At 39.8% G+C, this 17,468-nt stretch overlaps 1 protein-coding gene across 3 annotated transcripts; it reads left to right on the top strand.

The window, feature by feature from the left end:
- The first annotated feature begins 176 nt into the window (after positions 1-176).
- On the top strand, positions 177-14,169 carry tomm34 (translocase of outer mitochondrial membrane 34). 3 transcript variants are annotated; one of them, XM_039796713.1, is made up of 8 exons: positions 177-321; positions 2,174-2,324; positions 6,781-6,880; positions 7,914-8,066; positions 9,626-9,798; positions 10,049-10,196; positions 11,536-11,662; positions 13,577-14,169. In XM_039796713.1, the coding sequence occupies exons 2-8, from the start codon at positions 2,195-2,197 to the stop codon at positions 13,676-13,678; spliced, it is 933 nt and encodes a 310-aa protein (XP_039652647.1). In that variant the 5' UTR covers positions 177-321; positions 2,174-2,194; the 3' UTR covers positions 13,679-14,169. The 3 variants fall into 3 exon arrangements, with proteins under 3 accessions (XP_039652647.1, XP_039652646.1, XP_039652648.1); XM_039796712.1 differs by having other exon boundaries at positions 223-555; XM_039796714.1 differs by lacking the exon at positions 177-321 and adding an exon at positions 734-756.
- Positions 14,170-17,468: the final 3,299 nt, after the last annotated feature.

Genomic DNA, 17,468 nt, shown 5'->3' on the forward strand with positions numbered 1-17,468 from the left:
CCCAAATCGTTTTGGAGTGTCATAGAAAATTAACCCTGGCGAGGGGAGGGTCATGTCTATTTTGACCCATGATTTTGACTAAAGGTCCCAAAACTCCTCCGGTGGTCCCTGAAATAAATAACCAACAGTCCCTTACTGTTTGCTCTCAAAGCCACCAATTGCTACATCCAATTTGGCCACCAGAGGGCGCACAACGCTCATCCAAAGTCCTACAATTTCCAAAGGACTTGAACGCAGCGTCAACAAGGAAACGAAACGTTACTGCGGCCCCCCAACAAGCATCAAACTGAAGAAGTTAGCATTACTACAGTCAGCTGCCCGGTGAGTTCCTTGGTACAGCACCCCTCCGCACAAAACCCCCGCAAAGGCAGAGGAAAGCCGCGTGGCTCCAAACGACCAGGAGAAAATAAGTATTATTAACTTCCACAGAGTAATGTCAGTATTAACAACGTTACAGATAGTTTCAGGTAGTCGCTAGTCGTTTCGACCAAGTCATCTGTGTCGTGACGAGGAGGGCTTCCTCGCTGTGTTGATTTCTTTCAGAACCGGCAGCCGGTAAGAAGTGTGCGAGCTTCCTTGTGTTAGCATAGCTAGCTGTGGGAGTGTGGTTAGCTTGCTAAGTTAGCTATGCTATATTAAAACGCCACTCGATTTAGCATAACTTAGCTAGCGAGCTAGCTAACTTAGCAGTTAAGCAACAACAGAGTGAAATTAATGCTAGTTAGTTAAAACAGGATAACTCTGGAACATAACCAGGTGTGTCTTCTTTTGAAGTAAACTTTTAAGTGCTAGTTTCGACACCGTGTCGTTCTGCTTGAGCAGCTATTAGCAGCTAACGTTAGGTACCAGGCTACAACACAACCAGTTAGTTAACCTGGCACGTCGGTAACGTTGCAGTGTGTACGTAAACTGGGCTCAATTGATTTAAGACAAATGTTAAATTACTGTTTGGACGTCATTGTCTAACATTAGCTACGTCTCTATTTTATACCGAGGGTTTCTAGTTTAACGTTATTTGTCCACCGAGCTATAACTACGCAGTTTAGTAACACAACAGCCCTGCAATACATTCTTAGGTTACCTTCAGGAATGCAGTTTTGTTTCGTATGTAAACGTATAACGTTAAGTGACTGTAAAATATATGCTGTTCCCAACTTTATTGTTTATGTAAGCTTTTTTAATGAAGGATAACAAAAATGTAGGGTAACAAATGTGAAGGGTATAACAATTATGACAATATGTTTTAAATATGAACTAGGCTAACAATACGGTATGTATTGACACAAAGTATACAAAATAGGTGTTTATTCATTTATATCAAGGGGTATATTCTTAATATTAGAAACACCTCTCACCCAATGCAATTGAATGGTATAGCTACACCCTTCAAAATGACCAAAAGGTGAAATTAACGGCTCAATAAAACCGGAACTGAACCTTGTGCCTAATAACCTAAGCGCTAAGTGGATCAAAAGTGTGCAATGATATTTGCATATTTTTTATCAGGTTTTTCTCAACCACCTAATGCCTAGTGCCACCTCATAAAGCAAGTAAAGTGTTTTAAGGTCTGACACATGAATATGTTTTTTAGATTTCTTTTAATTTTACAGCACCAATAGACTTTGGATGTTTAGGATTTGTCTGACGTTTACTAGGGATGCACAGATCGAATACAGTAAGTTTGCGTTAGCTCTAAAATAATGTATGACCATCTAATATAACCTCTTAAAATGTTGTCTGGGCCGAAAAGTCAAATTGATGCTTGACCTAGTAGAAATTCTTTCAGCACAGTTTGGTTCTGTGTATGGAAGCGAATGGAGGATATCAAATTCCTCAGTGAGACTGAATCTTTAACCAATACATTTAGAGAATACCCAAGATCCTACTTGCTGGGAGCCATAACAAATCTGTTCACCTCTGTCATTGTATAATTGTTGTAGAGACACTGAGTACTTAAACAATACCACAGTAAACATAGATACATGTTCTACATTGCAATAACACTTTACATACAGTGAAAAGATGCGTGTGAGCCATGAAGTACATCACTTCTTTAGTTTAGAGGAGGTATATGAGGTTTCCCCTGTTCAATGTCTGGATCCATTTGCCACTGTGATCAGTTGACCGAGATTGTTTTCATGCACAGATGGTAACCAGTGTTTCATCTTTTCAGATAACGGTTAAACAAGTGGAGATGCCTCAAAAACAGAGGTCCAAGACCTGGACGGAGCTGAAACAAGCTGGAAATGAATGTTTCAAGACGGGCCAGTATGGAGAGGCCACCAATATTTACAGCCAGGCAATCAAAGAGCTGGAGAAGTCCAGTAAGTGCTGCTTAGATATTACCTGTGTGGATACAAACAGTGTAGTATTATATATATATATATATTAGTACAGGCCAAAAGTTTGGACACACCTTCTCATTCAATGTGTTTCTTTATTTTCATGACTATTTACATTGTAGATTCTCGCTGAAGGCATCAAAACTATGAATGAACACATATGGAATTTTGTACTTAACAAAAAAGTGTGAAATAAGTGAAAACATGTCTTATATTTTAGATTCCTCAAAGTAGCCACCCTTTGCTTTTTTTGATAACTCTGAAAACCCTTGGTGTTCTCTCAATGAGCTTCATGAGGTAGTCACCTGAAATGGTTTTCACTTCCCAGGTGTGCCTTGTCAGGGTTAATTAGTGGAATTTTTTCCCTTATTAATAAAAAAGCAAAGGGTGGCTACTTTGAAGAATCTAAAATATAAGACACGTTTTCAGTTATTTCACACTTTTTTGTTAAGTACATAATTCCATATGTGTTCATTCATAGTTTTGATGCCTTCAGTGAGAATCTACAATGTAAATCGTCATGAAAATGAAAAGGAAACTCATTGAATGAGGTGTGTCCAAACTTTTGGCCTGTACTGTATGTATGTGTTTTGAACAACGTCATCAATGATAAAGCCATATCTGCAGCCAAAATTCAATTGAACACCTAACTGTAAATTGAGGAGTCTTTGCGCGTGTCTCCCTCATGCGCAGTACAGCAGCGCAGGCGGGGAGATTCTACATTCCTAGAAGGCTCATTTATTGCGGTTCACAGGGTGTCGTGCCAAAAAGTGGCCATCTGCCAAAAACTGATTGCTGTCTATCCTACATGCAAATGATGAAATTAATCGTACACAAACACATGGAAGTTGAATGCCCAGGCTCTTGGGGTGTCCAGCATGCCCTCCTTCCCTTGCCCAGGCACATCGCTACGCACTGTATCGGCCCGGGCCACATCGCAACCTGGATGGGTGATGGCTAGACGAAAAAAGGGGACACGCCAAATCTCTAGATGAGCCGTAAAGTTGCAAAAAAAATTATTCTGGGAACCAAGCAATGCAGTCGGCACACGCTCCAAACGGGCACTGCGCTAGTTATTTTTAAATAGACAATGTTTCGATCCTAGTCTGATTTTTGTCCAGTCAAAATATTTTTTTGAATGGTTTCCACGTCAGTCTGTATGCTGATACGTTTTAGGTTGCAGTTCAGTCCGTTTAAACCGAACCCTGGAGCGTTTTATGGGATATTCCAGTCTGTTTGGGGGTGGTGTGAAAGTTCATACAAACGCTGGTACTGACCAAACAAGCAAACTCTGGTACGCTTGAAAACAGGGGTCCTCGGTTCGCTTCCAAGTCCCCTAGAGTTCGGTTTACTTCAGGTGAGAACGCGATCCGACCCAAATACAGGAAGTGAACCGAAAAAACATTTACTAACCTGCAATTTCAACCTTCTTTCAGGGCTCTAGAGTGCGACCAATTTGGTCGCAAATGCGACCAAAATTTGTAAGGGTGCGACTAAGATTTTTCCTAGGTTGCACCGGTGCACCTAACGTCCTCGCATCAGCTGCCTCTCCACGAACGAAGCAATGTCGTTTATATGGATATGGTTTAATGTTGCGTTACATGACCCATTCCTTCTGGAAAGCCGTGCCTGTGTTTGGATCTCTCCTCCGCGCAGCCCCCCCCTATTCACTCACACACCAGCCGGCTCACCTGCAACATGGAGAGACACAGCGCCGCCGGTCCACATGCTGACATTTGTCTACAGTTTTAAGTATGAGAGGGAAACCTGTATTGGTACAAGTGTTTCCGCTGGTAACTATCTGTTATTGCGGCCGCCACGGCGAAAAACACATTAGAAGTTATTGAATGGAGCTACGGTAACTTCAGTTGGTTGAGTAATAGCGTGTGAGACGGAGCCTGCTGGACCTGGGCGAGAGATGTGACCCATGGCCACATTATCATAGTTCATAAAAATGCAGCACAGTGACGATACAGACGTTTCATAGCCTACACAAGACGTGTGTAACGCCGCTGACCCGCATTCGACCCGTGCAGGACCCGTTCATAATGAGTCAGCCGTCACTCTGTGAGTAGCTTCAGTCCATCGTAGGCTACTCCCCCTCTCTCCCTATATGAGCTACTGGGCTATCCGGGTCTGTTTATTGAAAACAAGTGAAGGAGCTTTCTCAGCGATATATATTTTTTAAATATATCCAAGGCTATTTATTTCAGATAATTTACATGTGTTGTAGCTGTATATTTTCAAATTGGGAAGGAAACCCTGTCTTTGCATTTTATTTTAATCACATCTGTTTTAATAAAAGAGCTTGTGAAAAGTGGCTTTGACTTAAAACTGAACATTTAGCCTACTTTGTAAAAGATATAAATTAGAGATTGAGATATATATATATAGATATAGATATAGATAGATATATATAGATATAGATATATAGATAGTGTATTACCATTCAGCTGAAAAATGCAGAGATATTATTTTTAGGCCCTTTCATCCACCATGTGTTGCTGCTATATTTGCTTTCCATGTCCACTGTCTATCCACTGCTTAGAATGTATTTGCTGCACCTAACATATATATATATACCATATATATATATATATATATACATATATATATATATATATATATGTATATATATTATATATATATATATATATATATATAATATATATATTATATATAATATATATATATATATATATATATATAATATATATATATATATATATATATATATATGTATATATATATATATATATATATATATATATATATATATATATATATATATATATATATATATATATATATATATATATATATGCTATATATATATATATATATATATATATATATATATATGTGTATATATATATATATATATATATATATATATATATATATGTATATATATATATATATATATATATATGTGTATATATATATATATATATATATATATATATGTATATGTGTATATGTAAAAAGGTCACCTTGAAATTGTGGCCTTAATGGCAACGCAAGGAAAGGTTTGGGTGCACCTAAATTAAAAAAGGTTAGGCGCACCAGATTTCAGGAAAGGTAACTTTCAAATCCATAACCTACTATGTTATGTGCACACATGGCTTGTCGTCTGTGTGACAACACATCATCATCATCTTTCTCTCTCGTCAGGGCGCCCTCCTTTACTCGCTGTCTGTCAGCTGCTCAGATTGTTTGCCTTCTTTTAAAATCTTAAACACTGAAGCAAAACCAGAAACCCAAAGACGTTATGAATTTAGTGTTGCTTCATTATTTCTGAGACCAGGAAGCGTCGGCGAGTTACACTCGAATATTTTGTGCGTTTAACAAAAATGCGGTCTTAACAAAATGTAACAATGTTGCAAGTTCATCCCCGAATCTCGCAGTCGCGAGTCTACGGAACTATAGGTGTGAATGTCTGTTTACAATGAAAACAGTGTACAATGAAAACTCAAATCAGTAGTAGATTCTACATGTATCTAAATAAATATTAGAACAAATCAAATAGTACATGAAAAATAACAGAGAGGCCTATGTTAAAGGAAACATTGAACTAGGCCACATAGGGGTGTGCAAAAAAAATCGATTCGAATCGCGATTCAAGGTCTACCGATTCAAAATCGATTCATAGAATTCCAAAAATCAATTCATATTTTTTTTATTTAAAAATTGTATGTCTAATGCAATTACATGGGAAAAGTAACTACATTTACATACCGTGAATCGTTTTTTGTTTTTTTTTATATATCGAGAATCGAAAAATCTATATTGAATCTTGAGCCTGAAAATCGATGAATGAATCGTGACGTTTTCTGAATCGTGCACCCCTAAGGCCACACAACCTAGGCATCTAGCTCACCCAGCAAGAGCTTTCGCCCCATGTAGGCTGAGTCCTGCAGCGGCCCGGGTTCGAGTCCGACCTGCTGCCCTTTCATGTCTATCCGCTGTCTCTTGTAATATAGGGAAAAAAAACATTTGTTTACCATACCATTTTCTTTGGTACTAGTATTTGTTTTAGGCCAGAGGCTTAGGATCTCTGTAGCAGTCTGAAAAATGTATTTTCATGAAGAAAAACTTTTAAAACAAATCTGAAGAGGTTATCAAAAGGTGAACTTATTTCAGGGGTCAATTCACAGACCTCACTGTCAACCGTTTTAAGGCTGTTCCTTTATTTCCCCATCAATAAATATTTCATAGTGAACAGTGATCTGCATGGTTACCGCACTGCTTTGGTCCTGACACTTTCATTAATGTTTAGTCCACTTCAGAAGCTCTCTCTTTTTATTATGGCTGTCCATCTTGTCAGTTGGCCTTCGCTCTTCTTTCTTATGTGAATTCTAAATAAACAAAGCTACATCATGTTTGACCACATGACCAGTTTGGTGCTCATCTTAAACTATCAATTTTTTCTCTTAAGATAAAAAGGAACCGGAGGATTTGGGCATTTTGTACTCAAACCGTGCAGCCAGCTACCTGAAAGATGGCAATTGTGCGGAGTGTGTTAAAGACTGCAATATGTAAGTGTTTTTTATTTCTGATTTAGTATTTTCTTTACATTTTACAATTAAATGATATCTGTAGTCTGTGATTCTGTGCAGTTGTCTTACTTTTTGTAATATGTGTATTGTTGTTTCAAATATCACTTTGTTTTAGTTAACCACATTCATATAAATTATCGTCCAGGGCTTTTGATTATGACACTCGCCGCTTTATGTTCTAACGTAGCTCAGATTTCCAAATAATCTAAACTTATAAAAGAGCCATACTTATCAAAAAGAGAGCCCAGATTGACAAACATACACACACTTGAGCTCTTTTTTTAAAGGTCCCATGGCATGAAAATTTCACTTTAGGAGGTTTTTTAACATTAATATGCGTTCCCCCAGCCTGCCTATGTTCCCCCAGTGGCTAGAAATGGTGATAGGTGTAAACCGAGCCCTGGGTATCCTGCTCTGCCTTTGAGAAAATGAAAGCTCAGATGGGCCGATCTGGAATCTCCTCCTTATGGGATCATAAGGAGCAAGGTTACCTCCCCTTTCTCTGCTTTTCCCACCCAGAGAATGTGGCCCAACCATGAGAGAGAGACATCATGGCTTTCAAACGAGCACAGTGGCAGTTGGTCAAGGCCACACCCCCACCCTCCACCTTGCCCCCCCTCTCTCCTCCTCAATAGCTACAGACACAGAAATGGCACATACTAAGGAAAGCTCATAGTGGGACTGGCTCTAGTGGCTGTAATTCTGCACCAAGGCTGAATTTTGGGAAAGAGACTTCAGATACAGTATTAGGGGACGACTAAGGTCTATATAAAAGCATCCAAAGAGCACCATGTCATGGGACCTTTTAATTAAAAAAGTGATAATCAATGACTTCATGCCACCAACATTGTGTTGTAGTAAGAATGTTTTTTTTTTTTTTTAAGACGTCCACGGTCTCTTGCAGCTTTGACTTTTGACCTTGTTTCAATTAGATTAAGCCTATTCAGTCTTTTCTCGTAAGTCATCTGGATCAAAGTGTCTTAACTCGTAAACTGCACATATTTCCTCTCAGGTCTCTGGAGTTGTTCCCATTCAATGTGAAGTCCCTGCTCCGTCGTGCCTCTGCCTACGAAGCTCTGGAGCGCTACAGGCAGGCTTACGTAGACTACAAGACTGCTCTGCAGATCGACTGCAACATAGCAGCTGCTCACGACGGCACAAACAGGTACCTGGGCTGTAGACTAGCCGAGTGGTGATGGATCTGTTTGTCATATTTATAGTACTTTCTTCTTCATAGTGTCAAAACAAGCATTAATCCACATCTATAATTTTGATATTGTTGAGCTTCATGTTCACACAGAGCACTGTTGAGGTGGTCAGTTTTTCATCTAGCTTGTGAAGATGTGTGCGTTGTGTTCACACCAAAATGTGTATTTCTAGTTGTTTCTCTCAACCTGTTGTTGGAGTTAACACTAGCTGAGTAGAACTAGAAAATGAAGCAAATGCTTGTGAATGCTGAAAAGCTAAATTGCCAAAGCTAAACTGGATAGCTTCCATAATTGCGTAAGAAGATTAGTGAGAATAGCTGGGAAATTGGGAATGGTTTTAATAAGTATGTATTGCATTGAAATGTTGAATAATACCAAAAATGTATTAATCAAAATATGGAATATTTTAAGGTATTTTTTTTTTTTTTTTAAAGAAAAGTCCTAGTAGAGGTATGTCAAAAAAGTGATATTATAGCATGTCGAAAAAAGTGCCGAAAAAGTCATAGTATGTAGTCAAAAGTATGTCGAAAAAAAGTGATAGTCATAGTATAGTTTGTCGGAAAAAGTCAGAAAAGATTATAGTATATCCAAAAAAGTTATAAGAAAGTCACAGTATGTCAAAAAGTGGTAAAAATGTCAGTATAGTATATCCAAAATTGTGATAATGTAGTATGTTGAAAAAATGGTCGAAAAAAAGTCATAGTATAAAATAAAAAGTGGTATAGTACATTGAAAAAAAACTCATAGTATAGTTTGTCGAACAAAGTCATAGTATGTCAAAAGTTATAAAATAGTCATAGTATAGCATGACGAAAAAAGTCCTGGTATATAAAAAAAGTCATAGTTTAGTATGTCGAAAAAAAGTTCTGTATGTATAAATAAAAATAAATAAAATAAATAAAAATATATATATAAATAAATAAAAAGTCAGTATTGTATGTATAAAAAGTAATAAAGTAAAGTAGCTCACCTGGTTGAGCGTGCACCCCATATACAGAGGCTGATAAAAATAAAAAGTCATAATATAGTATATCGGAAATTACTCATAGCATGTCTCAAAAAGTGATTAAAAAAAAAAAACAGTATAGCATGTCGGGGAAAGAAAAGTGATGAAAATGTCATAGTATATCGGATAGTAGTCATAGCATGTCTCAAAAACATAGTATAGTATGTCGAAAAAAGTGATAGTCATGTATGAAGGTATAGAAAAAAGTCATAGTATAGCATGTCAAAAAAAGCCATTTATAAATTCAAAGTGTAGAGAATGTCGAAAAGAGTCATAGCATTGTATGTTGAAAAAAATGCCCCGCCTCGACTGGGTATCGAACCTGGGTCAGAGTCCGCAGTGATTACCTGCTGATTGTCTGTCTGTTGGCAGCAGTGATAACCACTGAGCCGGTGTGCCACTAAAGAATTTACGTTGAAAACGGTAATGGCATAATATGTCTAAAAAAAAAAAAGTCATAGCAAAGCATGTCGAAAAAAGTGATCTCTGTGTTTTTTAATTGTTTCCCAGGATGACGAAGGCTCTCACAGAGGCCGATGGTCTGTCATGGAGAGAAAAGCTTCCTCCCATCCCCACCGTTCCTATGTCTGTTAGAGAGAAACTAGCCCAGAAAGCTACAACCAACGGTGCACAACCAAACCCTACACCGAAACAGAACGTCAACAGACAAATGAACAAACCTAGTAAGAACATTTATATTTTCTGTTGTGTTTTCTGCTCATGTAATTTTAAGTTATTACAACCCTGATTTGCCATTGTTAATTAGCTAAAAAGACCTTGTGTGTCAGCAAATGAATTTTGATAATAACCAGTTTGAAAGTGACATTTCCATTATTTTAAAGCATCAAGTCTTTAGCCCCTATTTATGTGGAACTGGCATCAGCAATAAATGATTCACAAGCATTTACCATCACCTTCTTCTCCTTTGGCTAGTTCCCAGTGATAAAGACAAAAAGAAAGCCCAAGCCCTGAAAGAAGAAGGCAACGCCCTGGTGAAGAAAGGAGAGTACAAGAAGGCCATAGAGAAGTACAGCCAGAGCCTCAAACACAACCCCACTGAGATCACAACCTACACCAACCGGTGGGTCACATCTCCATTCATACGTCCATTTTCTTAATCCCTTCAATGGCTGATGAAACGGTGGTTAAGGGCATCTTCACACCGGAAACTTTTGGTCCGTTTAAACCAAACCCCCAGAGCGTTTTGTTGGATAGTGGAGGTGGTGTAAAAGCTCATTCGAACTCTGGTCGGCCTGAAAACGGGGATCTAGCATCGTTTCCAAGGGCACAACCGTGTGCTTCGCTTCAGGCGAGAATACCCAAATATACCGCATGACGTCGTCCTACCCAGATTCTAGTCAGAATATGAGTGTGATACGGTTTGTGTGTACTGGGCTGTGATTATGGGGGGAGTGTTTCAGCCGAACCAGGAAAGAAAAATGCCTCTGCACACAATTGGATAGACCTACAACCAATCGGAGCAACGGAGAGTCAAAGGCATGCTTCCCCGCCCAATACATCCATGGCTTCGACAAACAAAGGCGTATAAAGCCCACCCTGACAATTTGATTCGGTCTCATTCGAAGAATGAAATGCTCGACCACTCGCTGTGTTGTCAGCTGAAAAGGGAAGTTTGCAGAGTTTCACCTGGGTTTTCTGTCTAATAGACGGGCGACTGCTTCAACCACAGGTTTGTTTACAATATTTGGTGCGTTTGACAAAGTGCAGTGGGAACACAAATCAAACCAAATGAAAAATACAACAATGTTGCAACGTCACCCCCGAATCACACTGAGTCTACGGAACTGTAGGTGGGGAAGTGCCCTAAACTGCTGAATATGTTTGAGGTGTCCTTTTTTAAAATATTTTACCTAACATCTGTGAGCCAATCACAATCTCCTGTGGATATAAATGTATCAGATTAGGAGAAAAATTATACCGTTAAGAAATGCAAAAACTATGTAACCCGTTAATCGTTCAAGGACGACACCAATTTTTTGAATTTTTAAATTACGGATTAAGTCAAGAATATAATTATAAATATACAGTACTTGTTTTCAGGATAGAAATTCTGTAAAATAGTTTAAACCATTCGTGGCATTTCAAAATCCTCCACTGTAACCCAGTGTAATAATTATAATGAACTAAATAAATGTATTTATTGTATATGTAATGAATCGGTACCGATTAAAAGCCTCCAATAGACAACCAGGGCAATATTTATACAGGATCATATCTGTCATATCTTAGTCACACTATTGACAGCCAATGAGGAATTCAATAAAAATATATGTACAATCATTTTGTGTATTAAGTGGAAACCGTTCAGACAGACCAGTAGGCTTTGGGCTAGAAATTTCTTTATATAAGTTTTCAGAATTTTGATTGAATTTGATCTGTGTGTGTGTGTGTGTGATCAGGGCGCTGTGTTACCTGTCGGTGAAGCAGTACAGAGACGCTGTCAGAGACTGCGACGAGGCTCTGATGATTGACAGCAGCAACATCAAGGCTCTCTACAGGAGGGCTCAGGCTCACCTGGAGCTCAAGGTGAGAGGGGGCTCTCTATCACTGCACGTCTGTTCCCGATTCCCACGCAGGAGTAACCAGGCGTACCCAGGCCAGCTGACAGTCTTGCCTGGGCCCGGGACGAGATCTTAGATGGGCCCCCCCCCTCGCGGCCAGATCTCTCCTTTTCCCTTGCTCTTCCTCTACTCACATCTCTCACTGAAATTAAGTGTGTAATCAGTCTCTGATCCATCCTGCTCAGACTCTCCGACAGGGCAGCGAGCCCCCCCGCATCACTCTCTCTCTATCTCTCTCTCTTCTCTCTCACGGGTAGCCTGACTGTCCCTCCGTTGCGGGGCAGCGGGCCCCTCCCGCATCACTCTCTCTGTCTCATCCTTACTGATGGAGCTACCAAACTCAACTGTTTCTGTCAAAGTTAACGTGTTGTGTCAGGCTTTTATACGAGCTAATGGACGTTAACATGAGAGCTGGCCTGTTAAGTTACGTTACAAGGCTCGTAAACGTTGGCTGCGCTGTTTCTTACCTTGCTCTACGTTGACAGTTCCAGCTTCACCGTCACCACCTTTTTTTAAATATTTGTTTAGAAAATCTCTAAGGCCTCTATTATTCTTCTTCTTTCCTTTTCTTTCCGGGCTCGGACTTGTGCTGACCGGACATTTTGAGCGTACTGAACTTCAAATCAAGTGACAATATCAAATTTTGATCAGTGGCCAAACCATTTTTATGTTGGGGTGGGGGGGTGGTCGTCTCCACACCATTTCCAGGACAATTAGGAAGAAAACAAATAAAACGCTTTTATGTAATTCAAATATTATGCTACATATTTTTTTCCACAAATAGGCCTATTTAAAAAAAAAAGATTTTTAATTCTTCCATAATTTAATGAGGGCCCAGTTCTGGCCCCCTACTGTGGGCCCGGGACAACAGACCCGTTTGTCCCCCCCTATCGGCGGGCGTGGGCGTACCGATCACGTGTTTGTCTGGAGGGTTTTAGGGCGGGTGACAAAATAAAAGCACTTCCTGCTGATGTATCCGCCTTGGCAACCTCTCCTCATCAGTATTCAAAACAGACACAGACAGAGCTCTGTACACTTGCAACTGTCGACTGTTGTGTTTTGGAGGTTGGACTTCTGTAAACAATGTCACAGCCATGATTTCCTGAATAAACCTAACCCAGCACAAATATTACCAAAGTACACCATTCAATAGCCACAGATGGCTGAACTCTGCTATTTGTTCAGCCTGTTTAACATACATCCTTATCTGGATTCTGGATAAGGAAAAAGTCACCTTAATGATCTCAAGGCAGGTGTACATTTAAAATGCTGCACAGTTTAGCATGTTTATGTGCAACACATCTTAAGTATCATTAAGGAAGTGTTGTATTTTTCAGCTGTTGCCAGAATTATTAGAAGTGTAGGGTCATCTAGGATTGCAGCCAACTGAATACCCCTCCGCTCACCTGTCCCTTTCCAAGCGTGTAGTAGAAACTACTAAAAGCATGAGCGGCCCTCTCTAGAGCCGGTGCTCGGTTGGTTCTTTGTGGGCTACTGTAGAAAAATGGTGGGCTCTGCTCCCTTCGCAGACATTGAAGGGCTCATTCTAAGCTAAACCAAACCACAGTACTTAGTTTCAGGTTATAATACACCAAAGAAAACCTATTTATGAACATTATGTTCCATTTCTGCCGATAGATAACCCCCAAACACAGAATCTCCGCAAATCGTCTTTCCCAATTCTAATATGGTCACGATGAATGTTTTTAAACAAACAAATGTATTCCAGAATAAAAGTAATCTTCAGGGATGAATACATTTACATTTAAGAAAGCACACATGTGGGGACACCTGAACATTTCCTCTTTTTTTTTTTTTTGTAAAAACTCTCCTCCACCTCTTAGTTTCCCATTCTTAATTCTCATTGTCGTTCCTGCAGGACATCAAAGCCTGTGAGGAGAACCTGAACAGCCTGCTCAAAGTGGAACCAAACAACACGGCTGGCCTGAAGATGCTGCAGGAGGTGCAGAAGAAGAAATGAGCACGACACGAGGGACTCTGGAGGCGGCGGTAAGGATCGGTCACCGCACTGCGTACAGAAAGAAGAGGAAGGGGATGTTTTGACGAAGAGTCGGTGCGACAGAAAACAGCCGAACGAACGGTGACACGATTCAGCCGCTTCAGGTCAGAGACTTGACCTGCGTTTCCCAAAAGCTCCCTTTTACGCCGAAACCCGTTTTTGATCCGTCTACTCCCTTGGAACAAACGCGAGTTTGGTCTCGAGTCTCTTCTGGAAAACGCAGCTCTGGTTGATGAGAACCGAGGGTGTATGAGGAAGAAGCCTCGGCAATGTTTGTATTCTACCCGTTCTAGTGTCACTGAGTATTTATGGTTAATTTATAAGAGCTGAAATTATTGAGACGCATCATAATTCTAACTGAGAAATAAGCCTTTGCCATCATCATTCGTAAAAAAGAAAAAAAAAAAAGAAGTTCAGCAGGTAGTCTGCCATCATGTGAAGCTCCTGCTGGATGCCAAAAACGTCTCCGCTTTTTCCTTAGCGCTCCCACATCTGGCCTCGTCTCTCACACGCAACACCAAAGATCATCTACCATAGGATGAGGCAATCAATTGCAGCTTGTTAAGAGTTCCAGGGAGGAGTACCTGATGTGGATTAAAAAACCATCTATCATGGTGTGTGTATATATATATATATATATATATATATATATATATATATATATATATATATATATATATATATATATATATATATATATATATATATATATATATAAGATATATATGATATATATATATATATATCAACGATATCTAACTTAAATTGTTCTAGTTTCGTCTGACAAATAGTCCCCAAGCCCGCTTCAAAATCTTTTAACCTACCTATCTTAACATTGGTGATTGTGAAGGTTTATTATTCTGTATTTGAGTTAAAAGTAAACAACCATTTTTCACTTATGTGAATGTCATGTTCTACACTCAGGTAGTTTACTTATTTACCCGATTTTTTTTTTTTTTTTTTTTCTGAGGCTTTTGTTGGTGTGAATGTTTGTTTTTCTCATGATGTTCAGGCCGTGTCCACGTCATACACACACACACACACACACACGAGGCATCCAGATTCTCGTTTTCGCGCAATTGTCAAACTGGTAGTTACAATAACTTTTTATTTGTTTATTACCTAGGGCTGTAACGATACGCAATATGAATCCGAAATCGCGACACTCAGATCCACGAACCTGGAGCGAGAAGGCAGAATGGCGACACGCCCCCTCCTCCACCTCCGAGAGTTATCGACCTCGGCCAATAAGGAGTCAGTTTGTTAAATGGGCGTGAAGAGGTCTCCCCGTGGATTTGAAGGGTCTTCCTCACATTTCCAAAGAGGGTAAACGTAGCGGTTGAATTAGTAACCGAGCTAAATGAACTTGAAACTGGCCGCCACTTCGTCTTCAGAAATGGTGATAGGAACCGAATCGTGGGTTTGGTGCATCGTTACAGCCCTATTATTACCTTTCAGGATCAGAGCATCCATTTGCTCTCGTTCTGTTTTAAAGACAAACGCGTGAACAAAGTAAATCCATCCTCAAACAGGTCATCGTATACAAAGTACTGTCCCATTCTGCGATCGTATTTTGTCCCATCTCATCGCACTATTGTGAAACACGTATAACTCTCATCGGTGATCCTGCTGTAGTTTGGCAATCTCGGTCTTGCCTGAAGTGCCTGTCGTCATCCTCTGTCTGCTGCTCTGCGGTAGTTGCTGGTTTAAAGAACAAAAATAAATCGCACATCCAGTTACGTGTTCTCATGCAAGAAAAGTTTGTGACAACACGTGCACGCTTATTCGTGTCTGCACAGGCCGACACTATTGGAAACTGAGCTCCTTTTTGTTTGATCACATTTCTGCTGTTTTTATAATTTGCTATTTTGTTTTTCTGTCAACCGGCTCCTGTTTTAACTGCAAATAAACTTAACTGAACAGACCCAGAATGACCACGTCTTTTCTATGACTTTTAAAAACAAACGTACTACATTTAGGGAAATACACTTAACACATGCTTTTTGGCCGCGAGAGATCAATACCACTCCCGTCTGTCGCTGCTTAACTTAGCAGAAACACCGGAAACAGCCCCAAGGGACCTACACCCGAGTACCAATTCACCATTTTCCTGGGAAATATGTGCCTGGCTATTTCTCGGCTCTGAGCACTTGCCAAGCAGCCCGTGGAGTTACTGTGCCACGCCAAGGAAACAAATCCAGAACATATCCTGTTAAAAGGCTGCACAAACAAGACCCAACATGTTAATCAGTGAGCTTCAGAGGCCCAGATAGGAGGGTTTGGTACCTTCAGAGGCCCAGATAGAAGGGTTTGGTACCTTCAGAGGCCCAGATAGAAGGGTTTGGTACCTACAGAGGCCCAGATAGGAGGGTTTGGTACCTTCAGAGGCCCAGATAGGAGGGTTTGGTACCTTTGGACAGAGCCATGCTCAGCAGCTGCTGGCTGGCTTCATGTTTACTGCACAGACATAGAAATAAAATAAATGTTCTATATAATCTTGACAAGCAGCACAGTAAGATGCAATATCTTGTTTAAAGACCTTCCTGAACTCTCGTGCTCTTCCTGGGGATGTTGATTTTGGAAATCTAGCTTTTTTTTTTTTTTAAAGTAAAGGTTTTTAGCAGAACATCACACTAGAACCATTTTGTTTAACTATCTGAACTTCTCCCTCGTCAGCTGCATGTGTAGACAACCTCAAATCCAAAGCGCAACTAACACGTTATGTTTGTGTTGGCGGTGAACTTGGCTGACATGACTTCCCAAATCCGCTCCAATTTGAACAATTATTTTTTTAAGGAGAGGGCATTTACAGGAGCATAATGGGTTTTTCTCCTTTAGTCAGAACTAGACTTAAAGTGGCCATATTATGTTCATTTTCAGGATTATAATTCACATTGTATTAGAATAAGTTTACATGGTTTAATTTTCACCATATTTTTCTTGTACTGCACATTGCTGCAGCTCCTCTTTTCACCCTGTGTCAGGTCTGTTTTAGCTACAGAGTGAGACATCTCAACTTCTTTAAGATCTTTGTTGTCAGTCACACGTGGTAAAGATTACATGAGCTAGCTATAGTGGTTTTCTCCAACTTCAGTCAATACAAGCCGGGAGACTTCTTCCAAACGAGGGCGCACTTCCAACTTTGCGTGGAATACCTGCAGAACAGTGACATGTAAATAGTTCTATACAATTTCATTTTGTAGATTAAGGTGAATTTGTGTGCGTTGTAGCAGTGTTTCGCCATTGAGAACGAGCTAGCACGCTAACGGTTAGCCCCCTAGGCCCCTCGTCTCGGCTAGTGCCGTAGAAAGCCATGCAGATTTTGACCAGCTCACCCGGAGACTGAAGGCAGGACACATTCAGAACCTCGTATCTCACGCCAAACAGCATGGATTGTTGTTTTTTCAAAGTTTATATGTGTATGTGACAGCACCAGACACAATAACACTGCAAATCCCAGAAAGTGTTTCTTTTTTTTCATAATATGGGCACTCTAACAGTGGTCTTTGTCTGACTAAGATCTGATTAGTTTAGGTCCACACTGTACAGAAGTCTCTTCTGTCCAGCTCAGTTAAAAATCCAGCCATCTGACGCATACTAAATGACATTGAATCTTTACCAAATAAAAAAGGTTCTTCGCTCTTCTTCTGTCAACATATATGCTCTCCCTCTCTTTCTTTCTACTTTGGGAGTCTGTTATTATTCGTTCCCATTACTGACCCAAAGACAGCCTGCTGAAGCGTCAGTTAGG

This window comes from Perca fluviatilis, chromosome 4 (assembly GCF_010015445.1).
Source record: "Perca fluviatilis chromosome 4, GENO_Pfluv_1.0, whole genome shotgun sequence".
Taxonomy (NCBI): Eukaryota; Metazoa; Chordata; class Actinopteri; order Perciformes; family Percidae; genus Perca; species Perca fluviatilis.